This window comes from Haliotis asinina, chromosome 8, assembly GCF_037392515.1.
Source record: "Haliotis asinina isolate JCU_RB_2024 chromosome 8, JCU_Hal_asi_v2, whole genome shotgun sequence".
In the NCBI taxonomy this organism is placed as follows: domain Eukaryota; kingdom Metazoa; phylum Mollusca; class Gastropoda; order Lepetellida; family Haliotidae; genus Haliotis; species Haliotis asinina.
Genome location: NC_090287.1, coordinates 27,698,281 through 27,725,858, shown reverse-complemented (window position 1 = coordinate 27,725,858; position 27,578 = coordinate 27,698,281). Strand labels below are relative to the sequence as shown.

The window sequence follows — 27,578 nt, the reverse complement described above, 5'->3', positions numbered from 1 at the left end:
AACCCATGATTTCAATTGATAGCAACGGGAAATTGTTGCCACTTCTTTCAAGTACTAGTACCTTAATTAACCCTCCTCTTATTTCTCTTCAGATTCCTCCAGGAAAATGTTTAACTCAGGGACAGATTCAAGTATTTTTGCTGAATATGCTGGCAGCAGTACAACTGAATCTAGAACACCTTCAGATAAGCATTCCTGTGGCTCAGATCCCAATGTTCATTATAGAGATCATTTTTTGACTGCCTTTGACCTTAACAACAACACTGATGGCAACGATGGTGATGATGAGGATGAAGATATGGAACAGGAAAAGAAGTCTCCTAAACCATATTCATTTATAGAAGCATTTGTTGGACACAGAATTAAAATTGACAAACCCTATTATGAGGAATCATCAGATGAATTAACTATTGACTTTGAAGATTCTTCATCAGACTTGGATGTTCCACTGTTTCATCCAGATTACTCAACAGATGACATAGATAACTGGAGTGACTCTGCAGACATTGAAAAAGACAAAGGATCTAAATACATGTGGTCAGACTCTGAATATAGTGAAGACCACCTGACTGGCTCAAGTTCTGATCTGGATAACAGTCTTCTTGTAAACAATGATGATCACTGGGATGATGAGGACGAGCTGTATGACTCATCTGATGGCTCCCCTTTATCTGATGCCAGTTACCACTCAGAATGCGGATTTGACTTCAGTAGACAAAACACTGACTTCAGAGCAATAACTGAAGCTTGTTTAAATGACACAGATGATATTGATACTGTTGCTACCGAACAGTGTTTGATACCCATCACCAAGCCATACCCTCCTGATGCTCCAAATCAGTCTCCTTCTGATGGAGATGTGAAATGTGCTGTGTCAAAAAACAAATACATTAGTGTACGATCATGGAATCTCCTGGACAGACTGATAGTTGCACGAGATGGTGCTGGCATATTGAAATGGTTTGAGTTAAGGGAAGTATCACAGAGAATGAAAGAGAAGGCTTATCCTCTTTTGCCTGTGAATCGAGCTGCTTGCATTGGTAGTGTGGTCATTTTTGACTTTCTTATTGGGGAAGGATTTGTCATTGATAAGAAATACAACCCAGTCCATCAGTGTGCCTTACGTGGACAGTCCAACTTTCTAAATCACATGTTTAAAATCGGGATTGATATCAATCAGAGTAACAAGAAGGGATCAACCACACTTCATGAAATAGCAAGACAGTCCAATGATCGTGCAGATATGCTCAATTTCCTAATTTCCAAAGGTGCAAATGTGAATGAGAAGGACCTCATTGGTCGCAGTGCACTGTACATGGCAGTCAAACATGGCTCCACTGTCAATGTTCTCACTCTTCTTCAGGCAGGAGCTGCCTTGAATTGCTCCTTCAGATATGAAAATGCCAACTATGTATCTGATATAAAATCAACTCTTGGGATGGCCATTTGCCGTAGCTTGAAGATGACAGTTTTGATTTACACCGCAAAGATCCAGACCGGTGACTACAAGCACTGCAAAGAATTAGTAACAGCTGTTAAAGGAAACAGTGTCAACATTGTTCGATTCCTCCTGAGAAAGAATGCTGAATGCTGCTCCAAACAGCAAAAGTCACTCCTTAAATATGCAGCGAAGAATCGCAACAGGTCTGTGCGAGCATCTATGGTAGACATCCTGATCCGGGCTGGTTACAATGTCGGTGATTTAGAGAAGTGCATCAGGGCTCATGCCTTCCATGGAAAAGATGGAAAGGCCTTGAAGAAAAGATTGCCTTTGTACACTTCACAAACAAGGAGTTTACAGGATCTGTCTTGCTTCAAGATCAGACAGATTCTTGGAGCATCAATGCCAGTAACAGTTCATAAACTACCAATACCAGAATGTCTGAAGAGTGTTTTACAGCTGAAGTATTTGTAAAGAATTCTTGGATCAAATGGTCCACTAGTATTAAGTCTTTATGAAATGACTATTTGTGGCACTTATGATGAAAGACCGGATGCACTTTATTGACACATATTTGAATCATGTACACTAGTCTTTTGCATAAGTAATGATTACCAATTTTCACATGCATTGTTTGGGGTTATGTTAAAGTTGTCACTGTTATTAATGCTAGAATTTAAGAACCTTGTTCAAATTATTATTTACATTAAATTTTAATGCAGTCATTACATGTGTATATGCTGTATTAGTAATTAGACGTTAGATCTCAAAGGTAAGATAAATTCAGACAGGCAAGGCATTCAACTCATAAACCCTTCATCATATGTGTGGCCCAGTGTTCTACTGCAGCGAGTGAGTTAAGGAGCAGGTTGTCTAAAATTTGAACATGATTATCCATGTACTGACTGAATCATGATCTGAAAGGCAATTTGTCTTATTAATTCTGTTTTGTAAGATGCATTATTTGCTCTCAGATCATATTTATTGTTGCTGCCCTTTGTATATAGCATGAGATTAGATACTATACTCTGAGGGTGTGGGTTCAAGTCCAATATGGGACTCAACCCAACAAAAGTACTGGAATATGTACTCAACAGAGAAATTGCTATCCCAAATGTAGTGGAAGGCCTCTTGATAGGTATTCGCTGGGACCAGCCTCCCAAAATGCCTGTTTAGAGAACTTTGGACTTGATCAAACCGAGAAATCTTTCATGTGCCATAAAATGCAACTGAACATGTTGATAGTCATGATTTTCTGTATTCATCAATCTAGCCTGCTTGACTGGTCTAGACATCTTGACACTGTGAGCAACTGACATGACAATCAATTTATAAGTCACTCACCATTTTGCCTCCCCTACTTAGGCTTTACCTTCATCAATACTCCTTTTATCAGGCAACATCATTGTGCTGAACCTGCAGATGGTAATCCACTGTGTTGTTAAATACACACAGACCCAATCAGCCAATCCACAGAACCATGATACTGGATGCCAGTTTAGAGAGCATTAATTACTGTACAGACAGTCAGTTAGGCAGTCTTTGTTGTGCTGAAATACGGAATAGACTAACACCAGATTAAAGGTCACGTAAATGATCATAAATTAACTGAGACAAAATCCTAGTCCTGATATTAAGAGCGTGCTTAATTGCAGTGCTGCTGGTTTAGAGGGTTTTGACTTTATAACATGTTACATTTGATCACTTTCTAAATGGCATTTTGTATTCACAAGTTGACCAGTTATGACCACTCTTTTTGTGACTGCAATCACAAAATGCCCATTGCTTTCTCATAATGAGGAACAACTATGAATGGTTACATCCCAGTTTAATGAAAAGATTGCTTTGCTGAAAACATACTTTTTAAGTCTTATGATACACATTCACCAGATCCTGACAATTGTTACTAACATGTATTTTCAAACTGGAACACTATTTGGCCTCAAAAGAAAAAAAACAAAACCAGTGACATCTGACCTGGAGAAGAAAATAAGTGATTTGAACTGCATGGCAAATATCTTAAATAATGATTTAAGACCTCACCGATATTTCAGTTCTACATATTTTGATAAACTCCTGAATTCGAATCTGGAATAGCTTCAACAAAGAATAAGTTGACTTTCACCACCAGGCATCTGATCTGCTTCTTCTCCATAAGTTGTCTATAAGGTGGTGGTGTGTGGTGTTGTGGAGAAAGCTCAGGTCACAGATCAGTCAAAGTTAAGCAACATGGGGCGTGGAAAGTCTTTGGATGGGTGACTGTGTTTGGTGCTTGACTTGCAAGAGTTTCAAGGACTTAACATGCCCCACAACGAAGCACATGTAATACATGTGGTCTCACCTTATACAGGCGAGACTGTTCAAAACTGCCCGTTCACCCAGCATAAATTGATACCCTGTAGGATAAGTCATGTGACTATTAACCTTCTAGCACCTCAAAGGTAGTTTGTTTTTTCTGGGGTAATAATCAGATTGTAATTGCAGCACCATTGAGCACCATGTGGTGAAAACGTTGTGCTATACAAATCCATTAATATGTTGGTGTGTTGTAAGTAGATAAGGACATCTCAATGCAGGTATTCTGATTCAGGTGGGTCTGCTGTACATGTCCTGCTACTTCAGGTTCAAATAAACGTTTCATAAACTGAAGAAACAAATGACCTCCTTGTTTTTAAATATTTATTACAAATACTAACACATCACATCACCTTTTGCACAAAAATGAGCAAAACAACCCAACATAAAATTTGGATATTCGAAATAACAGACTGAATAGGTGGGTACTCGAGATAATACATGGTAAAACACTTGTCACTGGCACAAACACTTCATATGATTGCTGTTAAAAAGGCAGCAATAAACAAACATTTCACATAATATTTTCAGTTGTGTAGATATATTTCTGTGGTACAAAATATAAAAGAATAAATGGTAAATATATATAATCATACTATAAATCTTGGAGTTGTGTGTGGTGTTTGGCAGTTGGTAGTGTATATTAAAATTATTTTAAATAATCATTTGCCCATTGGGATTTTGTCATGCGACCTTAACCTTCACAAGCCTACATTAATAAGCATTAAACCTAAGTTTTACAGCTTGAAAAAGCAAATTGTCTTCTTTTAATAACGATAAGAAACTACATCTAATAAAAATATGCAAATCTTTTCTTTAACTGAAACAGTTGTGACACAGATACTTTGGACAATTATGTCACAGCAATAAATTATAACTGAAAAAATAGATATAAAATATTCCTACTTTCACCTAGAAGCTCATAAAAACATGACTTCATTATGCTCTGTGTTTAAAATCAGTATCTGTGAAAATAATGTTTGAGTATAAGACATTGTCACTTACTGACAATGCTGTCTCTTGGCATAAAGACTGCCACTGCATCTATATCTGTATACTTAGCACTTGATTACTCCTATGAACTACATGCAAATGATGTATGAAGTACTGCTGGACACATATTAGATGATCCTGCGCACTAAACGCATTTGTGACAAGAGAGGTGGTACAACGAATTGGGCGAGTAGACTTGGCTGCTACAGGTAGCTTGATGATACATGCTAACCGTGACATGAAATCAACACCGCATATTCCTTCGAATGATAAGACTGCAATTTCAGGCATAAGATACTGGTATTCCACGCTAACCTTTAGTTAAGACGAAGACAAATAGATGATTGGGGCAGTGACAAGCATTTTAGATATTCAAATGTCATTTGCTTAGTGAAATGGATCGGTGGTCCTAAACATATTTGCTCAGTATATTTTGTTGATTCAATGCGTTGGGATTGTACCTGTTCCCAAATCGAGTGTGCTATAACAATTCATGCGTAAAACGCACAGGGAAAATGAACTTCTCGATATTTATCAGACAACCTGTCTCCCTCTTGTTTCAAGTGGATCGTTCTGTGGGGCGTTCCCAAGTATGCAAATTGGGGTCATTTGTCAGGTCGTGGATCATCTTATATGTGTTTACCAGTAAGTGTATAGCTTTTTAGAAAAAATTTGGCTTACTAATTATATGTTTCAAATACTAGTTAAGGCATTGTCTGTCATATCAATTCTTAAAATATATCTCTGATTAGAAGTAAAAGGCACACCATCTTCAAAGGGCGCAAGGTATGGTAAACTTGGAATGAGAAGAATAGGCAAGTAATGATCACAGTGATGAGAATTAATGACAACTGAGGACCACTTCGAGTTAATTTATACTAAACTTCTGTTTCCCCCACTGACAGCTTCTAGTGCTGAAGGAGTTTGTTGTTGGCACAGTTACTACAGAAATGTACCCCAGGTGCATTCCTGTATGCATATAAATACCCTAGCCAATATCAGAAAACTGAAACTTCCCCAGGATGATTCCATCATGCATTGTGTTATTTTCTTGATAAGAACTGTCATACTGTTATTAATTACATGCCACTGATTGTGTTATGTACTTCCCATCAAAAGTTTAGCTTCACTTGTCTGAAGTTTTGGTGGGAAGTAACTAAGAAATGAGCAATACATTGTATTTTGCAATGCACAGTACCAGTCGCAAAAAGTTGAACGGGAACAACTATTACACAGGTTTCAGCAATGGGATGTGGAATATGAACTTGTCCTTCATTTAGAGTATAGGGTACGTTTCTGTATTCAGAATACAGAAACGCACCTGAGGTAGACATCTATGGTACCTGTGCCAATGACTCCTTCAGCACTACTAACTCCGTGATAACTAAATCAACAAATTTTGTTCTCTTTCATGATTTGAGTGTCAGCAGCTACATGCATCAGTCTTCTTTTGCATGAGTTTAATAGAAAACTAGTTCACTATGAAATGTTCATACTACAGATGGCTGTAAAGGTTATGGAAATTTTAGTATTTAACAATTGCACCATTTAAGATAATTTTTATCACTGTTTTCAATGTAAAATTTGCTATGGAAATATAAAAAGATCCCAGCATGCATCAGTCAACATGGTAGAAATCACTGATTCTCTTGGCAAGGACAAGACTCCTCATCTGTGGGGAGACAAGATGGCGATGCAGCATACGCACCGTCGCCCCAGGGCTTTCCCCCCATACATACAACACATTCTTCATTGGCTGAGGTAGTTTCATGGTCTTCCACTGTGCAATCAGCTGAGCTGGTACCCCAACACGTTCAGCTATCATACGCCAGTCAGCTCCTGGGAGATACATAATGTTTTTGTAACATTGTTGGTTTCTTCTGATTTCTCTTAAATATATTAATTCATTGCATATAAATAAATTACTAATATATTAATTCAATTTCTTATACATTTTTATAGAATAAAAATAAAACCCCAAACCATAAGTATGAAATAATTTCATTGTAAAGGAGAAATTTAAAACCTATCCCTATTAACACTTCACCATAATATGCAGAATATTCCATATTATAAAATTCACTTTAATCTACAGGACACCTGAAGCAGAGTTGTGTCCCCTAACACTGTTTTAGGTGAGTCCCCAACCATGCTTGTGCAAATGAAAATGTAAACAATCTGCATTATGACTTAATTCCACCATTAGCATTGAAGTATTGATCAAAGTGTTTACCTTCAGCTGTAGTTAAAACTAGTGTACGAGTTTGGCTTAAAACATATTTGTAAGACTACTAGTTTACCTGAACACTGCATGTCATCCAAGTGTGGTCGGAAAGCTAAAATAGTAATCTGGTCTGGTCAAATTTGGGATCAATGAACCCATAATGACAAGATCCAGGCACTTGTAATGAACACAATTTTGCACAGTAACTTGAGGTATTATAGATGGCTGGTTCAGTACCTCATAAAGTCAGAGATGACAAAAGACTAACTTTCATTACCATAGGGCATGCATTCTTTGGCAATTTTTTATTAGGTCATCCATTAACAAGAATTTAAGATGAACTTTACAATTTTGTCATACTACTTTTTGTCATTGGATAATAGTAATAAAATTAATATTTAAAATATCGGAATGATAAGAGTTATGAAAGAATGACAGCTGATGTTTTTCTCTAAGGTCACTGATGTAAAGTTCAGTGTGTTGACTGTGATTCATGTTTTGCACAAAACTGACATTCATGGAATAGTCTCACCTTTGAACTTTCAACTGGAGTAATTTACTTTGCATGCAAGAATGAAGTAGGGGATGTGGAAAAAGGGGAGGTAATATGATGTGGGTAAAAATTGGTTGTCTCCCTTAGACCATTTCTTCCATAAAGCATACCCATTAATGTTCTTTTAGAAACATCAAAACAAGATCTTAGGACGGAATAAAAAAAAGTCTTCTCACACTGTTGGCATATAGAACTGCCATCAATACCACTTAGAAATGTGAAACAGATCTAGCCGTGCTTGAATATTGGTTGTTAAGAGCCCAAATGCACTGCAATAAACACCCAACTAGTCTCTGCTGTTACAGTAAGTAACTGGCCCCACAATCACATCCACTAGTCCTATTTATCAACTCTGCTAGTCGTACAGTCTCTGTTGCAAGTTTCATTTTCTAGTCCAAACTGCAGTTACTTCAAATAGTAACTTCTACAAGTCACCTTTACTAATAAACGCAACTGACAGGATCAGGTGATGAGGAACACATTTTTATGGATAAACATCTTCCTTATTGCACATTTTGGTGTAGACTCTGACACCATAATCAAGCAAAAGGTGGTCAAACTTGCTGATTTGCCTGGTGTATGTTGTAGAATATATTGATTCTCATGATGTCACAACATCACATTATTATCTGGTCTAGACTTGATTATTTACATACTGTTGTCATAGAGTGTAATATTGCTGAGTGTGGTGCTAGACAACAATCAAAACTAGTCTGACCAGCCACCTCTACCAGCGCAAGTCACCACTAAAGCCTCCTACTCACCATTGCCTTTATACAAACTGAGGTCTTGTATGACGAGTTGCAGCAGCCCCTTGTGCATATTGTTGATGTGAGTATCGGCAGGCAGCTTACTGGAAGGCTTCAATAAGAAAACACATTCATTTCACAAGTCCATCATCTTTGACAAGTGCATTCTAACAAATACAAGTTCATTTCACTTATCCAAACGGAAATGGAAACATGAATACGATATACACCCAGTACCAAAATCAAAATGCAATTACATTGTGTGACTGGATGAAACGCAGCATTTTAGAATGTTTCTTCTTACTTGCCTACAGAAAGTAGCACAATAGTTAAATGTCAGTTTCAATAATTATTCATTGTGAGTGAGTCTAAATGCTTTCACGTCCCTTTTTTGAATCAAGTCAACTTAAATTCAGGTTTTAAATCCACGCAAAACAGAGGTCACTTACTCTTCATATATAATATATCGACTATTACAGTATCAAGGGAGGTAACTCACAGCAGGTACATGCACCCTCTCAAGGTTGATCCTGACTGCAGGAGGGAGGTTACTTTGAGCAGATGTTGGGCGGCTGACTGGTGTGAGAGTTGGCAAGGGAACAGTTGTGGCAACCACTGGCTCAACTGATGGCTTATCTTCAACTTTTATCTTTGGTTCAACAAACACTTGTGTGCCACCTACAGTATCAACAACCCAAAGTTGATCATTTAGCTCTTTGTTTACCACTGTGCCTTTATGTAATGTGTTATATAATTTATAGCAGCAGGCCTTCAGAAAGATATTTGTGTTTTTCAGATTTCTTTTCCAAAAGAAGGGATAGAGAATGAAACATATGAATTTGAAAGATAGATATTTTCTGATGCAAGATTGTTACAAAGGTTGATCGATAAGTTATATGCCCCACATAGAAGGGATTGTGTAAAAGTGTAATCATTTGTTGGAGACATTCACATTGTGTCATAAAGGTATATCTACAAAAACTGGAAGTCAACAGAGAAAAAATTGTTTCATCCTAATACATCAGTAAGCAGAAATCTGGATTTCTAGAAAACTCACAAGCTTCAGGAATTGGCAGCATTTCTGCACACTGGGATAAAAGGGTTTGTGTGAGTCTGAGGTTTTTGTGTGTTCATTTCACACTTATATATAAAAAAATATCACAATTTTGTATTATCTGTTTTTCCATTTCATGACATTGTTATCAGGCGAAAGATATCTGTGCACAGGCCAAACTATTTTGACGTTCCAAGAGAAACCATGGTATATGTTAAACCTTCCCTTCATAGTCCTGATTATCCCATTCAGTTGAAACACATCCTGTCTGTATTTGAACTTACAACAATAGACACATGCATCAGGTTAGGAAAATCTAGAGTGTACCTGTAGCGATGGAAATAACATTAACATGGCTTGTGTAGTCCAGTACAGTGACACATGTAAAATCACTTGACCTGATAAATTTTCCACTACACCAGCCAATTTCCTTGTTGATTCTTTAAATAAGCAACATAATTAACATCGGAAAGTCAACTGGCCCCTGGTACAGTGTGATGTACAAATTTGTTTGCCCAACAGGAAAAAATCCCACAGGACTGGGACATTGGGCTGTGAGTTATTTCCACCCCTGTGCCTGATCTTGGAATGTTTTTGACCTATGTATTATCACATTCTATGGTAAGAATATAAATGAGGCTGCAATAAAATATGGTGAGGATTTTGTTTGATGATTAGAATGAAAAAGAAATGAAAGAAAATGTTCCTTATGCTAAAATCTCCCTCATACAGGGCCATACATTAACTTACAACAATCTTAACAGTAAGAGAGCTTTGAAAATCTAGGCCCAGAATCACCACCAGTTTTGTTCCATTATAAGCATGAAGGCAGGGATGAATTATGGACATATTTTGATTCCTTTATGAAAACAACCAAGGGGCACTAACAACCTCAATCACATGTCTCCCCCATTTTATTAGAACACATACTTTAATAAACAATGATGAAATAGAGGCACTTTTCATAAAACATCATCTGGTGTTTGGCCAAATTCCTGGTCAGCTGGTATTATCATCCCACTATATAAGAAAGGTAGTAGATCTGACCCAAATAACTATAGGGGAATCTCTCTTCTAAATGTAATGAGCAAAATTTTTGTTTCGGTTCTAAACAAACGGTTGGAGTACTTCTTGGAACTTCATGAGATAATTGGAGAATATCAGGGTGGATTTAAGACTGACCATTCGACTGTGGACAGTATCTTTATTCTCCAGACAATCATTCAGAAATATTTAACACGCAAAAATGGGAAGATATACGTTGCATTCATAGATTTTCGTAAGGCCTTTGATATGGTGAATAGGTTTAAACTATTGTATGTTCTTTTGCACAATGGGATCCACGGTAAATTTTTCAAGTTGATTGAAAATATGTATATTAATGTCAAGGCCACTGTAATCTGTGAGTACGGTAAGAAATTAACTGAATATTTTTGTAGCGCCTGTGGGGTTCGGCAAGGCTGTGTTCTTAGTCCTGTACTATTCTCTTTATATATCAATGAACTTGTATCGATATTAGAAACCAAGTTTGATGATGGTATATTTATCTCTGAAAATATGTTGAATATCATTGCTCTCTTATTTGCAGATGATCTGGTTCTGATTGCCGATACTGTCGTAAGATTACAGCGTCGCCTTGACGTCTTACATATATATTCACACCAATGGGGCATGGATATTAATACTGATAAAAGTAAAATTATTGTCTTTAAAATGGGTGGCCCATTGCCCAAACATGAAAAATGGTTTTATAATGGTACCCAGATGGAAACTGTCAATATTTATAAGTATTTAGGACTTATGATAACTCCAAAACTGATTTGGTCTAGGGCATGTAAAACATTATCCGATCAAGCTAATAAGGCACTGTGGCCGATCAAGTCATTTATAAGACGATACGACATGTCACCCTCAGAAGGATTGTACATCTTTGATAAAAAAATTGTACCAATTCTAACATATGGTGCCGAGATATGGGGTTTTAAAAAGAGAGAAAGTATTGAAATTATCCATCGAAAATTTTGCAAATTCTTACTTCAGATTAGTTACAGATCATCTAATGTTGTTGCATATGGGGAATGTGGGAGGACACCCTTAAGCAATGTTTATTATGTCAAATGTATTAAATACTGGCTGAGATTATTAAGAATGCATCCAAGTAGATATCCATATCAATGTTATCAATTCCTATTATCTGTTGAATTCAGGAAACGTGCAACATGGGCGCGTCACGTCAGTGATTTGTTATTTCATTATGGTTTTGGTACTGCTTGGATTTCCCAAGATGTTGGCGATACAAAAATGTTTCTATATATGTTTACCGAAAGAATTAACAACTGCTCCATGCAAGAGTGGCATCTTTCCCTAGATGCTCCTTCGCTGTCGCTTTACAAATCACATAAATCGCTGCTGACCTGTGAAAAATATCTATCATTGAACATAAGTAATAAATCTAAACGTCTTTTCACGTTATTCAGATCAGGATCTAGTGCACTTGGTATCAAATATACTAGACGAAGTATTGCCTCTTCCAATGACGACATTGTGTTATGTAAACACTGTAAAAGTATCGAAGATGAAATTCATATTGTTTATATTTGTAAACGCTATGAGGATATGCGTCGCCGTTACATTCCAAAAACGGTCCATGGATACTATTATTCCCTCCATAGCATATGTACATCATCAGACATTAATATCATAAATAACTTTGTCAAGTACTTAGAACATGTTTATTCTGCTCCTGTTAGCGTTGTTTCATGAAACTGGTAACCAAAATCACTATTGTACCATCTTGTTCTATGGGTCGTATGGCCTTTATACAAATAAACCCTTCTTCTTCTTCTTCTTCTTCTTCTTCATAAAACAGCCTGAAAAGTTGCCCAAATTATCCAACGGATATGCCTATGTATGTGTCACACGTATCAAGGAACTTCACTTCAGATAATCTAAGCTTCTGTGCTTACATGGGATCATAACTCTATATTGAAATATGAGTTCTTAATATCAATGAATAATTTCAAACGTTTGTTAAGAAGCTACTCACATGATTCATACCACAGGTACTTGGCCTTCTTCCTGAGTTCTCCTACATCTTGACATCGGTCCATGCTCTGCAAACCATTCTCTATCTTCAGCTTCAGTTTGAACAGTTTAGCCAGTTCTGTATTTAGCAAAGTCACTCTAGTTTCTAACTCTTCTAACCGGTTTTCATCAAAATCTTTCAGTTTATGAGACCCTGTCTTCACCCCATTCCTATTCAACTCTGCAATCACAGCCAATAACTCAAGCAATGGAATTTCTAAAATGTCACAGTTTGTGTCAAAATCCATTTCATTTCCTCTCTGTTTCCCTGCCTCGACTAAACGTAATGTCAGAATTCTCAATTTCTCTTTCATTTCTTCATTTTCTGTTTGAAGTGTTGTCACTTGTTCCCTGAGTTGTGAGGACTCCTTGTTGAGATCATCAAGATGTTTTGAGTTACTGCCCCTGGATGAAGGTCGAGAGCTTGTCTTTGATTTACTCTTTGATGATTCTCTTTTAGGTGAGCTTACTTTTGTGGCTGACATCTTTGATTTTTTCTGTTTCCTGCATTACTCAAATTGTCTGAAACAGGAACATTGGCTGATGAACCTCACGTTTAACAATAAGATACATGAAACATTTAGAGTGTAACAATACTAATTCATACTCAAAATATGTTGCAATACTATGCTCCAGGATTGCACTACATCGATACAAACTTTAAACAATGTTCCTAGTATTGACTTACGATGCTCACTTGATTGACATTTTAATACATTGATTAATGTACACATATGATTATCAAGCTTAAGGTCGGTTTAATACTAATGCACTACCATTGAAATAGGAACACAATACTGTTTCAATATTGATAGGTACTACTGCAATACAATCGAAATAGCCCCAGTGGACTCCCCAATATGCTTCACTCTGCTTCTATACATATCTGCATATCAGTTGGATTATGAACTGCAGCTGATAACTGGTTTACCTATCAGTGTCCATTCATGTTACCACAACAAAAACATTTCACATCAACAAATATTTCTTTTCCCAAATCGGTGTTTGACTAAACCCTGTTCAGCATAACTGTATGTGGTGGGTGATACACAGTGTATTGTAAAAACATGTAATAATACATATATATTTTATTTAGTATAACCATATCAGCTGTGTCAAACATTTGTGTTGTTGTAGCTCCTCAATGGTTGACTGAACAAAGTTACAGCTCTATACATGAAGTCTGCTGTGCTCTGTTGTGATTTAATGACCGTATACTCCCATACTTTAACATAGTCTTACAACGGTTGTAATGCTACAATTACTCAGAGGTATGAGGTCCTGAAATGGTTCTGTCACACAGTATAACTGTAGATTACAACAGTGACAGGGCATTGAAAAAGAATGTAGGCCAATATTTTATTATAACAGAACAACACAAAACATCTTGTTTCAATGGAATCTGATCTATGCTCAAAGTTTTCTTGTGGACTGAAAGCCATGAAATTAAACAACATTCATTTATACATATTTATACATATGTTTACACTAGCCAAGTAAAGTTTTACAAAATTTATGTGTGTTCTAAAAAGACTAAGACTAAAAGGTTTCCGGACTGACCTTTGTCTGGAATTACAAGTCTTGATTTTTCCTGATGTCTACCCTCACTATTTATTTCACCAGGTACAAACAGTCATTATTTCATGTGAATGGTCTCTACTAACAAGACGTGCTTAAAAAAGATTTTAAAAACAAAATTAGTCCTCCTTTTGGGTTGATGGAATGGGCTAGCAAACAAATACATTTTTTGCTATTTGGCCATTTGCAAAAGATTTTTCTTCCCAACCACCAGCCATAATGTTTCAAAAGAAAATCTGTCACTCATATCTGAAAGCAAATGGCTGGTTCGCTTTACTTATTCATTTATAGTCATTAAATCACTAAGTTGACTTTTGCATCGTCAAGCATTGCTTAGTTTTGCAGCTCAATCTGGCCTTAACCAATTCTGAAAAACAAAGTTAGTATCACTCATAAATCACGAGCAGGAATCATTCAGCAATCGTAAATGAGCGTGTAACTACCTAGTGTCATGAACAGCTGCCATGTCTATGACCGTCTCCACCAATTTATTGTACAAATGTTATCGGGACGACTAGTATTGCTGACATTTGTCTCTAATAAACATGCTCATGTCAATATTTAACTAGAGACATGTTTTTATCTTGTAGTCAGGAAATTACTTCCATTCAGTGAGGTTTGACTTCACTGAATAGTGTGTGAGATAAGTCTGTGCAGGTACATATTTACATCAGACAATTAATTTCAAGTTTACTCAAACCCAAACACACACTTCTGCAATCCAGCAGAGGCTAAAAACGGAATGATTATTTCTCATTCCTGTAAAGCAAATATATAATGTACAAAAGACTAAATGAAAAACAAATTTCAAGCAAACATTTTTTGTGACTTTAAAGATTTTTTATTCATCAAAAGTCATTCAAATTTTGTTCTGGTAATGCACTTCCATGAGTTGTTTCAAAAAGATGACCACAATAAGGTTCATGATATGCAGTCAGAAACCTCTTTCTATCAAGCAAAGAATAAATGTAAAAATATGACCTACCTACCATTTGATTTTACAACATGTTCACTCATAAGTCAATATCCTTGTGTAGCAAGAACATCACATGTTACATTTACTGTCCCACTCATCAATTTGTTGCTTGTTTGGTTTGTTGCTAAACATGGCACTCAGAAACATTCAAGCTATACGGTTGCGATCTGTAAATATTGAGTCAGGATAAGACATCTGGTGATCAACAGCATGAGCATCAGTGTATTCAATTGGGATACAAGGACATGTGTAAAACCAGGACAGCAAGCATGACCATCTCATCCTGCTAGTCTTGACTTACAACAAGCATGGGTTACTGAAGAGTGAAGATCAGTTCTAACCTGGATGTTCAAGGTTCAGGTCAACATTATACATTTGATTCTGAAAAATATTATACCAGGCATTATCTACAAAAATCTTTGGAGGCAACTAGACATGCCAGATCTATCAGTGTCTGGGTATATATGCAACAAATCGACTGTCATACTCATATGCTAAACTACTCATCTAAAATATGAACATGACTGAGGATTCAGAGTGATGACTTAATAATGTATCCTATGTACTATGTTTAGTTCCTGATTTAGTTGGTTCTTGTTCATGTTCTTGGCTTTTGATAATGTAATTATGTAAAGAATCTGACAAACAAAGAACATTTACGACCCATATGAACCTGTTTAACAGCACAATCAGACAATGCTAAACCTATAAGCCCTGCAGTGACACATGCATCAAAAGATAAACAAGTCTCTCATCTCTCAACCCCTTCCCCTCAATAACATACTCAACGAATAATCTTCTAAATGTACCAAATAATCTCCTAAATGTACCGTCACCCATATCAGGTAAACCGCCGTTAACTCTCTGCTGGGAAACCCGGAGTAACACTTCAATCTCTGGTCAACCTCTGTGACATTTCAAGACATTTCAGTGACCTTTTTTGTTTATTCAGCTATCACCGAGTACTAAAGCGGCAATCACATTTGCTTATTTGAGTGTTTTAGTGCTCTGTAACGCAATTTGTCATCTTTCTACCAGGGAGACCTTGTCAGCAGAGTGCATAACTGATCGATAAACAACGTAATGACCTCTCAGGAAATCAAGATAGATTATTTTTGCTGGTATGTTTCAGCAACAGTGATTGTTATCAAGTGAATTTTTTTGTCATTCAATGAAACTAGAGAACTTGCACGACCTATTTGTACCCTATAGCTTGCAATAATCCTGAGTCTTCAGGACGTTAATGAATGATGTGGCTGGTAAAACAGTGTCTGAAATCATGAGCCAAAACTGACATGACACAGGCAATATGACAGCAAGTCAGCTCAGACAAATACTTTTCAGTAGTATGTGTTTTAATGCAAATATATATATATATATACATACGTAAACATTGGATTTGTGGATTACTTTCTATATAGACATAAGGAGAAACACCATTGTTTTCATGATTTTCATCAGGTAATATTTTTGTTTGAAGCAAACCAATAGAAGTATAACCTCTTGAGTAAGTTAAGTATTTCATAAAGAAATTAATGTTATTCATTGCAAATTAGAAGTTTATGTCTTTCTGTTGTGATTTGAGAGAACTCCTTCGGTTTCCTTGTTGACGTCAATACTATTTCAACTAAAGGCTGATTTGGATATGTGCAGATTTGTATTAGGTCATAAACATGATTCAGGAAAATTCAACATTTTTTCACTGATGTTCATGTCTGGTGATGCTATGGCGAGCATTAGTTAGCTACTAAACGCTCTTCAGTGACTGACCGCAAGTCAGGTCTCAACAATGAGGTCAGGTCACGTGATGACAACTCTGCTCATTAACTCTTGGTAGTTTCAAGAACATGAGTAGTTTTTAACATTTTTGGCTACAAATGTTTACTGTAGAAAACAATTCATTTTAAATATACTTGTTTACATTCTTTATTAATGAATTTGACTTTCGATTTACAGAATATCTCCTGTAAAATGGCCCTGAGTGCCCTTTGAACTCCCAATCTAAATGAAAAATTTGCAGGTTCCTTCACCAATCAGACCTCAGCTTTCTGAAGGTATTCAGCTTCATTATTTTCCACTATCACAAATTTCAATCATAAAAGAAAAGACAAGCAAGGAGCTCAGTTTGTATGTTTGCTGTTCGCAAAGCTAAATACTGGCTATGAAATGGCAGTTTGTCAATCATCTCATCTGGACACTACATTGACTGACATCATAAACATTGATCTAAGCAACTGACATACCATGACATGCATCAACCAAATCACTGTGCCTGACCACCTGATCAAATTAGCCCCTCATGACAAGCATGGGTGGTTGAAAATCAGTTCTAGTCTAGCTCTTCACTTAACCTTAAGTTTCTGGGAACAGAATACATGTATTTCAACTTCTTTGGTTTTCAGCTCATGGGAACATTAATTTAACATTTCAAATTTTTCAATCCTCAAATGGATGTATTGAAACACTTAGAAAATGACAGATTATTTAGCCCTGTAACAGGTTTCCATATTCATAAGACAAATCAGTCTTTTCAAATGTATTTCATGATCTTGTGTAGTGAACAGACATGGGGTTCAAGGACAAGACTGAGATTATTGAATTTACATAGCAACATCGGCATTAAAGCTGTGCATTGAATTTTCTTGTACTTTTGAATTTTATAAGACTTGGCTTCTAACACTTGATTTAAAATGACTGTGAGATATATATCGTTCCCTATATTTAATCAAAGATCTTAATTTTGGATCAAATTTTAGTATTCAGAGAATATGCTATATCATTGGGCCTGAGGCTGAATAAACAAGCAAACCCTGTAATCTTTTCTAAGCAGTTAAACATGACCTATTTCATTGTTTGCATGGATATTTTTGCCATTTAGTTCACATAGTAATGAAAAACATGTAAGACAACATTGAAAACTGCCTCACCCTTTGTCACGCCCCACCGATCGTGACAACCCTTGATCTAAGCCCTTTGTTTACACCCAATATATTCACAAAGGGCAAGATAATGGGTGAATCACATTGAGTTCACATGAAACAAACTTCAAAGCCTAGAAATCTGATCTGGTACCTCAAAATCAATATTGATACATCATTCTACTGGCAAAAAAACCACATTATACTTGAAGGTAAACGCACTCCTTTCTGAACTGGTACAGCTAGCGTCCAGACTCTTACATCTGAGACAAAGGCTAGAGTCTATTTCTGGCACTGCAGTTATATTATATGAAAGCCCAGCAAGAACGTTACAACTTGTTTCTATTCAGTCATTGTAATTAGAAACTGTTGGATTGATATGCACCAGAAATTTGAATTAGAAGACAAAGTGTTTTTGCATAACTAGAATGAAATATAATATGTATTAAGCAACTGGTGTCAGCACAGACCCCCGAAACCTCCTTTCACCATTTGATAAGGAAGCATTTCTGATTATTGTGGTTTTGATTACCTGACCAGGACCAGTAACAACACATAATGGTTTCTGCAATTTGTGCTATATTTATTTCATTTATATGTTCACTCTTTTAAGGGTTAAAATAATGAAAAGATACATGTACACTGAAGATAAAGCCTGCCCTGTGTCTAAAATGATTGATGAGTTATGACATCCAATTACTGTAAAAACTTAACAAACAGAACGAAGACATCACATGTACATATTAAGTGAATCCTTCTTGTAACCCTCCTATCATTTCAGATAAGTATTTATTCTTCTAATCGAAAAATATGTTTTGCCAAAGATGAGAGAGTGAGATGGTTTTATGCCACTTTAAGCAATATTCCAGCAATATCACAATCGGGGGCTCCACAAATGGGCTTAACACATTTTACCCATATGGGGAAGCGAACCTGGGTCTTTAGCGTGAAGAGAAGATGCTTTAACCATTAGACTACCTGACCACCCCTTTGCCAATGGGAATTTGAACATAAAATACTAGGGTCTCATACACACTCTGAAACATTATTATCCCAGGTAAGATAACAAAACGTTTGCTACATGTTTTTCAGTTTCAGACTACAAACAAACAGATCACCTTTACTCAGTTTGCATCAAAAACATTTAAATATTTTTATGTAAAATGAAAGATGACCAGGATGATCAGATACACAAAGGATAGTTGACATGGAGCCTTTGCAATTCCAAAAGTAAGTTCAATGTTCAGAAACAGCTCAGAAAAATGGGAATATGAATGTAATTAAGACATTGAAATTTTCATACATACTGTTTTTACAAAATATTAACAACATGAAGTATAAGCCTGAAATGTGTCCCTCCAGAATAAAAAGAGATTCCATAAAAAGTAAACATGAGCCTGAGCATAACCAAGGTTACCTTTAGAATATAGAAATGTCAGAGCAAAAGAATACCCAGTTTTGATGACAAGCACATAGAATACAACTTATATTGGGTCAATAATCGGTCTTATTCACAATATCAAGGCACACTTATCAACATAATTTTATGATATTTTATATTGTAATATTTTCAAAAGGAAGAAATAACAAAAAAGGCCGAAACATCATCAATACATTTCCTGTCAATAATAAACCTAGTTACGCTGAAACCTATCCTCAAAAATTGGAAGATTCATCCCCAAAAGACTACAATGCTCTGACATCATGTATATTTTCTGTATAATCAAGTAAAGCATCAAAGATAATGAAGTCAATGATCAAAATCATAGTGGGCCCTGGTCTGTCAAATCTGTGGTGTTTCATGACAGGAAACCTCTTCATCTTAATATTGTCACACTGGATAACAAACCCTGAACTTGCAAAAATATTTTCAAACAGTTTGAAATATGTGTTGACTCACTTACCTGGTTACCAGCAGCAAGTCCTTCCAACCATTACATATCAATACATGGCTGGGTTAACACTGTTTACTGGTTGATACAAACAGTTCCAGCAGGTGTTGCTGTTATACTGTCTATTCAGATTGTAAAAGCAATTGAAATATGTGTTTGCTGTGAGTGGACTGAAGGAGTGAATAGAAAACTTTGTCCTTTTCTCCACTGCGTTATGTCACATTGTGATTCAAGTTGTCTTCCAACTAGTTCTTACTTGTACTTAACAAAGTTTGAAAGTGAGAATGTCAAATCAGCTGAACAATGAAGAACTGAAATTATATTTATTTGAGGTATCAGTCTTACTGAAATAATGATTATAAGTGCCAGTGTTCAAAATGTGACTAACCTAAAACAATATTTACACGCTGTGCTATTCTTAGTGAAACAACTAATATTGCCAGTGTCTGAAATCGGGCATGAAAGTGAATGGTTCCTTGTCAGGATGATAACATTTTGGGGGTCCATTTAGGAGTATATGCAGCAAATAAGAAGCTAAGCTGACCCTTAAGGAATGAAAACAAAAATTCCTTTCAGTTGAAAACAAGTGTATTTTACAAGCACAACAAAAATATACCTGTTTTTCAGCCTGACTATATCAGCAATTTGTAATCTTTGAGAATAAATAACAAAGTTCTTCCAATTAAAACTGCTGAAACTGAAAAACACATCCATTTAAAAAAAGAGCATCCTTTTTTTCTTTGATATATAGCCTTAAATGGTGTTCTCCCTAAACACACTACAAACATGATCTAGCAAAGTAGAAACAAAAATTACATAACAAGGATGAAACTGTCAAAAAACGTTTCTAATGAATAACTTTCTGAGCCAAGTTGTAATTTAAGCTATTGTACTAGTGAGGATTACACACAAGTGATTGATACCATTCACTAATGAGATAATCATTAACAGATCCTCAAATCTTTCAGTATTTAATGGGCATGAACATATAACAGACAGAGTATTTTAAAAGTTTATATATTGACGTGAGGACAATTGGCTAGTACATTATACTACATATGTCTAAATAGTCAATCAACACTGTTGGAACTCTGTCACTTTAGGCATTGTTTTGAAAAGGACATTTCACAAGCTGTATGGTTATGAATTCAGTAAACAAACTACTAATGCATTAATGCCTCAGTATATGTATATTGTGAAAATGCTTCAAGAATATTCAAACAATGTATGAACATTGCACTGTTATTCCACTGGACACTTTTGAAGTCAATGCACATTTTTTCAGAAAGGAGCTAATATTATCAGTGAGATAATGGAGAGTCTATTCAAGCCAATTCGCCTGAAAATATGTTCACAAACATATTCTATTCTACATAAAGTGACATGACAGATCTCATTCAGATTTATCACACGAGCGTACTAGTACATCATTAAGCCCCTTCGTATACAACATACATGTCTTCTATAAACATACATAACAGTGTGCAAATCCCACGAGATTTCAATATCAATAGAATCAAAAGTGCCCATTTCATAGCAGTCCTGTCCATGAATCTTAAAATGTTGTCGAAGAAAGACAGGTGTTCTGAATAAAATCACGAAACAATGATTGGAAACGTTTTGATACACGTCCTGTGAGCACCAGACAGGTACTCGTTTCGCCACACTGCCGCGTTCATCTTCAAACACGTAACAAAAAGAATTGAAGTTACCTTTTAAAACTGTCACTGTATAATCCTTGACTCTCCCGCGCCGACAATAACGGGCTGCTATCAATGTAGGGCTCTCAATGTACCCGCTCACAACCATTCAGTTTACATTGGATACGGCATGCTATAAAATCAGGGCAAAGTCGGTCATTTGTTAGGGAACTTTGCGCTATTTGGTTACATTTTCTTTGTGACCTGCTGACGAAAGAGAGCACTTTTTTAACTAGTAAGGTGAAATATCTGGACTAGATTTTTCAATTACAATTCACCCTTTTCATTTAAAATCCAACAGATAGATATTCGGAATATTTTCCCGGTTTCCGACGATCCGATTTGTTGATGTGTTTACATCTTGTATACCATATTCTTTGCAACTATCAATATATTGATTTTCGCAAAATAACGACGATTGGTGTAAGACTTGACATATGGTATATATAATAGGGTTAAATATGTTATGTTTTAATATTAAGTTTCACTTTACCTACTTCAAGCGCTTTACAGAATCAACAAAAGAAACTCTATATATGTGTTGGTGTTCAGATCTGAGTACGTTTCGAAAATGAATGATCTAGAGCAACTATAACATCCTTTAATATATCATATTGTTGGTACTTTATGCATTTTACTTAACATTTTTGAGTGACAATATTTGATGCTTCATTTATTGAAAATTTGTTCCTCTTCAGTAATTTTCATAAAGTATAAATTTCTTGAAATTGTTGATAGTCACTTTGCACTTCAGATGTGGGGCCATACAAACCGTTTTCATATCGTACAAATTGTCCTCTTTAACATTCAAAAATGTAGGAGTTGGGGTCTTTTTTATTATAATAAATAACACAATAGTTTTCAGAGTTAACGGGAGGTTAAATGCCTTGATTAAACAACTCTTTAAAATAACAACATATTTACGTCCACTACAATGCTGAATTGAAAGTAATCATCGTTTTAATGAGTATGCTTGTAGTAAACAACATATCTTTCACACTTTTACACCTCCAGGGATGGTCGAATCAGTATCTGTGAAGACACATGCCATTTTGTTCATTCATGTCTAGTGAAAATAATTGTAACAAATAACTCCTTTATACAGGAACGATAAATAATGTTACATGCAAACAACATTGACAAATGCTGTTAATCATTCTTAAAAAATGTAAACGAAATGATAACGGAAAATATGCTAGAATATGCACTTCTGAAATATTCTTGGTGACTTTATAAACATTACGATTTTATCCAATCCCAGATAAAATTTCATTTCTTGCTTTATGAATGTTCACATTGTATATTCCAAGATAGAAATATTGTCAGGGTTTAAAATATTTGATCAGATTCCACAAACCAAACTCCCTTAAAATGTTTGCTTTTATACAAAGGTGTCAAAAAAACATGATAAAATATATAATTAGAATTATCATGTTTATGTCTATTTTACAATATATATAGTAGGGTCATCTGTCAAAGTACCTGTGATACATATTGTTCATTTTACTTTGTTGTCCCTTATAACGCTGGCATAACAAAATTTCTGTCTGTTTATTTTATAACGCTAAAGACATAAGCCCAGGACTTTGATCAAATACTTATTTCTATCGGAGTACAAACTATGTTGTTGAGAACAGTTCTCAGGATACGTTCCTCTTCGAATAAGCAGCCCTAGTTGTGAGGAAAATAGTAGATTCTCTTGGAATACGAAAATAGAATTTACGACTGTGAGATGGCTTTACTTCCTAAGTTTATTCGAAACTATGTCTGAAAGTCAACGAATGTCAAGCGCGTCACTTCCGTAAACAGAAATGGCGCTGTCAGAAAAGACAGGCTCCGAAGAATCGATCGATATTTGGTCTAGTATGACTGTGCTCGCCTGTTTCATTGCTTAACTCTCGTCCTAACAGAATTCAGCCAGTTCCCATAAGATTGAATCATTGATCCTTCTTCGATGAGGGTTTACTGAGCAGCAGACGGTATCTTTCGATTTCTTTGAGGACATGGAAAAGGTTTCGGTGGATGAGAATTACACCGTTTAATTGTTTGACTTTTACATCCGAATGAACCGTGGCGGCTTATTCACCAACATTATCACTTGGTTATAGTTAGGTGTAAGGATAATTTATCACATTTGGAACTGGTGGCCCGATGACATCATGGTTCCTTGAAGTGCAACGGAGGGGATTCCCGGTGTGAAGATTCTTTTGGAGCAGTAAGCAGAGCAGGCTTATATGTACACAGGTTTGTCAGTCATGACACTAACGTAACATTCTGTTTAGAACAAAGACACAACTGATTTATTTTAGTTTTATTGTTTCACAGGCACAAATGATTTGCTATGCAAAAATCTTCTGAAATTCGACAGTTCCCAAGAGATCATCCAGTTAAGGCCCCTTTGGCTACATTTGACACTATTGACTTGGGTGATGAGCTTCCGAAGACTGCTATTTGTTCTTCCTTGAAAATTCAAAGGCCTGAGCAGGCACATAGTCAAGCCACTGCTGTAAGCCAAGTTCCTTCTCACAATAGCAAACGGGCATGTCAACCTTGTGGTCAGTCTCAGTCAGATAAATCAAAGCAACAAGTTCAGGCAAAGGAATCTAATTCACTGAGAAATGCCCTTGGCAGAAATGGAAATAAGATCAAGACAGGTGGGCAAGTAGAAAGAGATCAGTTATATTCAGCAGGAAGGAATCTTCCCTCTGTGAATTCAGATGCAGTTTATCGTGATAGAGAGAATGAAGAAGGGTTTGAAAATTATGTTTACATAAGTCATATTCCAGCAGCAGATTTGAAAGAGAAAGCCATCATTGTTGGGACAAGGAAGCCCGTTGAAGGTCAGAGTATTGAAGTGGGGAGAGTACAACCTACTTCCCAACCAGTTACCAAGATTGAGCCGCCTTCAGCACCTAAGTTATCACGGACATCTTCATCAAGTTCTGATTCAGATTCGGATGTACATAGTGTGAGACCAGTGAAAACAAGGAGACCACTGCAGGTGAGAACAAATGTTACTAACAGCCCTCGATCAAGCCCTGTTACCCTTTCTCCTGAAATAATTGACCCAACAACTATAACATCACCTTCCAAGAGAAAGGCATATGAGAAACGCCTACAGCGGTTGCAAGTCAAAACATCCCCAATTGCCAGACCTAGAAGCACTACACCAATCAATGTGGTTACTCTTGAAGAATATGTTGTACTAAGTTCCCCAGAGAAATCTCCAAATTCACCAAGTGTTGCTGAAAAACTGAAAATCACCTTGCCACCAGATGAATTTTGTGTGAAACCCAGAAGTCCTAGAAAGTCTCCGAGGGTTAAAAGTAACTCAGAAGACGAATCCTGTTTTGAATTTAATGAGGAACTTCTATTTAGTCACACTCGATCTGCTTTGTTAATTACTGAAGACGGAAAAGTACCAGACTCCCCTCGAAGAGTGTTGATTCCACCAACTATTTCCCCTTCATCATCCCCTAAATTAGCACCTGCCACAAAACTAAAGAAAGAATTAGACGGAGTGCCAGGGACACCTACACTTGTTTATATCCAGTCCCCTGACAACGAGAACTGGGCAACATTTCCTGATGCCATAGACTCCAACACTGCCGAAAGTGATAACTGCCAAACTAACCCACTCCAAACTGGAAACAGTAAAGACAAACCTTCAGAGAGTGATAGCAGCAAACCTGCCTCCTATGCAAATAGATCTTCAGTTGATCCTTGTGATATAAACAACGAAGAAGAGGAGTTCTTAACTATTAATATTGAAGAATCTGGTGCCAGTGGAAAGTGTGGAATAGACATTGTTCTGTCTTCCAGTGGGAGCAGTAGCATACCAAGCCCCTCAACCCCTGAGAAAGTCCCCATAGAAACCCCCCTACCTAGTCAGAATGGGGAGACTGTGAGCTGTTCCGAACCGCTTCCCATCTCTCGCACCTCAAGTGTTAAGAGCACCAAAGAGGAAGAACTAGTTGAAAAAGTTCTGTCCTCTTCTCCAAGAGAAACTTACCTGTAGACAACCCAGCCAAAATAGCAGTAGAAATGTTGGTAAGTATGTAACATATCTAACTCCTATGATTAATTTCAGCAACAACATTCTTCTATTTTGTATGGTGGTAAACAATTGAGAAAGAACATTCATGTGAAAAATGTGTAATGGTCATTATAAGTAAAGTTATCATCAGCAAACATCTTCATCCTAAAAAAGCTGATACAGCCAATGACTATGCATCTGAAATAGAACATTTAGCATGTCCTTGGTGACATCTGTGATTTGAGTCGATTATGGAAAATGTGTTCAGTTGCCTTGATCATGTTGATCACGTCATGTTTCCTGAGAGGACATTGTGCAAGAGAGAGTCCTGTTCAACCTTACAGTTACAGCAAGCTGCCTGTTGTCAGGTATCAGTTACTATGATTGATACTGTTGTTAGGGTTGTCTGCACCATTGTCATGTTTTTAGAGAGACTAGCTTCAGTTTTGGACATTAAGTTGATACTATGTGATATGAAGTAAGCCTGGTACAAAGTGGCATTTCACGCTACTCATTGTGTTCCTCCTAGGCATAGATATCTGTAACATACCAGAGAGAAATGTGATGATTAGTACTGGGAATTTGTTGAAATGACAGTGATGATTGATTCATAACCACCGAACAATCATGCAAAAAAAATAAGTTAGCATCATTTTTCAGATCTTCTGAATTCAGGTTGCACATAAGTATAACATGTTCTCTGTTGTCGTTTTTTTTTTTTTTTTTTTAGAAACTGCGCAAATTGCATTTGCAGTTGCAAACTTCACATCCTAGGGTAAATGATGCAACTTTAGAGTAATGACTATCATATGAACATGAACCTCCATTCAGTCATGACTTTTCACTTAGTGAAGTGAGTTTTCTAAGAATTAAACACATTCTCAGGCACTGACAATTTCTGTAATATGTTCCATCATCAAGTGTTTCAAACACTAAAACAGTAGTTCCAAAATCATTTGTGTTCCATTATGATAAAATGTGATCGATTGCTTGGTTGTTTAGTCACTGTGACCAACCCTCAAATATTTCAATTAATCGGAACATCACTAGTGACAACAGTATATGAAACTGGCCTCTGTTTTCACAGTTCACTTTGATTTGATAAATTGTTTGTCAAGAAAACCAGTGCATCGGGAAGTTAGTACTACACTGTTAAAATACAGTTATCTTTATTCTTTACATGTTTTACTGTGAAGCAGTTAAAATCAGGGAGCCTGTTTCCTTCCAAAGTCATTCAGAAGAAGCTGTCATTGAAAAATAAGTAATATGAGTAACTGATGGTTTTATGCCAGGTTTCTGGAACAACAGGTATCCACATTTTTAACTATGTTAACTATGTTATTTGTTTACATGGCAGTTCAAATTATGTTGCCTGTTTCCTCTCAGTATCTCAAAGGAAAGATAATGGATATGAGTGATTGATTTTACATCAAGCTAAGAACAGCTTTCAAGGAGAAGAAGGAAACATACATACTTTCTCTCACAGTTAAGAAATAGTGGTCATTTGTCTTGCTCATTACTGGAACCTGAAATTAGTTATGAATTAAAGACCACTTCTGTGTCCACGCCTGGTATGCGATGTGTCTGATAGATATTACATCAGGTCACTGCGACTTTGTGTGGCTGCCACAGAACAAGTGCTTGTCAACACGGAACATATGTCGATTAGCAAGAATGTGCAGGTCATTGATCATGCCTGTATTTAGCATCAATGATTTTTTTTTTCTAAATGTACGTATTATGTTTGCTATGGGATAATGTAGTCATAAATGTTTAACTTGGGATCTTGTTGTCAGGATGTTTGACTCAAGATTGTGTTGTCATAATATGTTACTTAAGGTCTTGAAGTCATAATGTTTGAATCGAGAGATTGTCATGGTGTGTGACTTAAGGTCATGTAGTCGTGATGGGTATCTCGAGGCATGTTTTCATAATGTTTGACATTAAGTTCTTGTAGTCATAAGACTCATATAATGTTTGTGTTGTGATTTTGTTATGATTTGTGATTTAGGATCATGTAATAAG

The 27,578-nt window shown here is 36.3% G+C and overlaps 3 protein-coding genes across 3 annotated transcripts; 2 read left to right on the top strand and 1 right to left on the bottom strand.

Annotated features, from left to right (window-relative positions):
• Positions 1 to 106: 106 nt before the first annotated feature.
• Positions 107 to 1,915, top strand: LOC137294679 (uncharacterized). The gene has a single exon (XM_067825749.1). The coding sequence runs from the start codon at positions 107 to 109 to the stop codon at positions 1,913 to 1,915; it is 1,809 nt and encodes a 602-aa protein (XP_067681850.1).
• Positions 1,916 to 4,103: 2,188 nt separating this feature from the next.
• Positions 4,104 to 21,897, bottom strand: LOC137294492 (uncharacterized). Its single transcript, XM_067825519.1, has 5 exons — positions 21,530 to 21,897; positions 12,416 to 12,975; positions 8,815 to 8,993; positions 8,331 to 8,427; positions 4,104 to 6,628 (listed from the first exon to the last, which is right to left on the bottom strand). The coding sequence occupies exons 2-5, from the start codon at positions 12,936 to 12,938 to the stop codon at positions 6,408 to 6,410; spliced, it is 1,020 nt and encodes a 339-aa protein (XP_067681620.1). The 5' UTR covers positions 12,939 to 12,975; positions 21,530 to 21,897; the 3' UTR covers positions 4,104 to 6,407.
• A 1,412-nt stretch (positions 21,898 to 23,309) lies between these two features.
• On the top strand, positions 23,310 to 25,561 carry LOC137293511 (serine/threonine-protein kinase pakG-like). Its single transcript, XM_067824107.1, has one exon. It carries the CDS (start codon positions 23,859 to 23,861, stop codon positions 25,533 to 25,535), a length of 1,677 nt encoding a protein of 558 aa, XP_067680208.1. The 5' UTR covers positions 23,310 to 23,858; the 3' UTR covers positions 25,536 to 25,561.
• Positions 25,562 to 27,578: the final 2,017 nt, after the last annotated feature.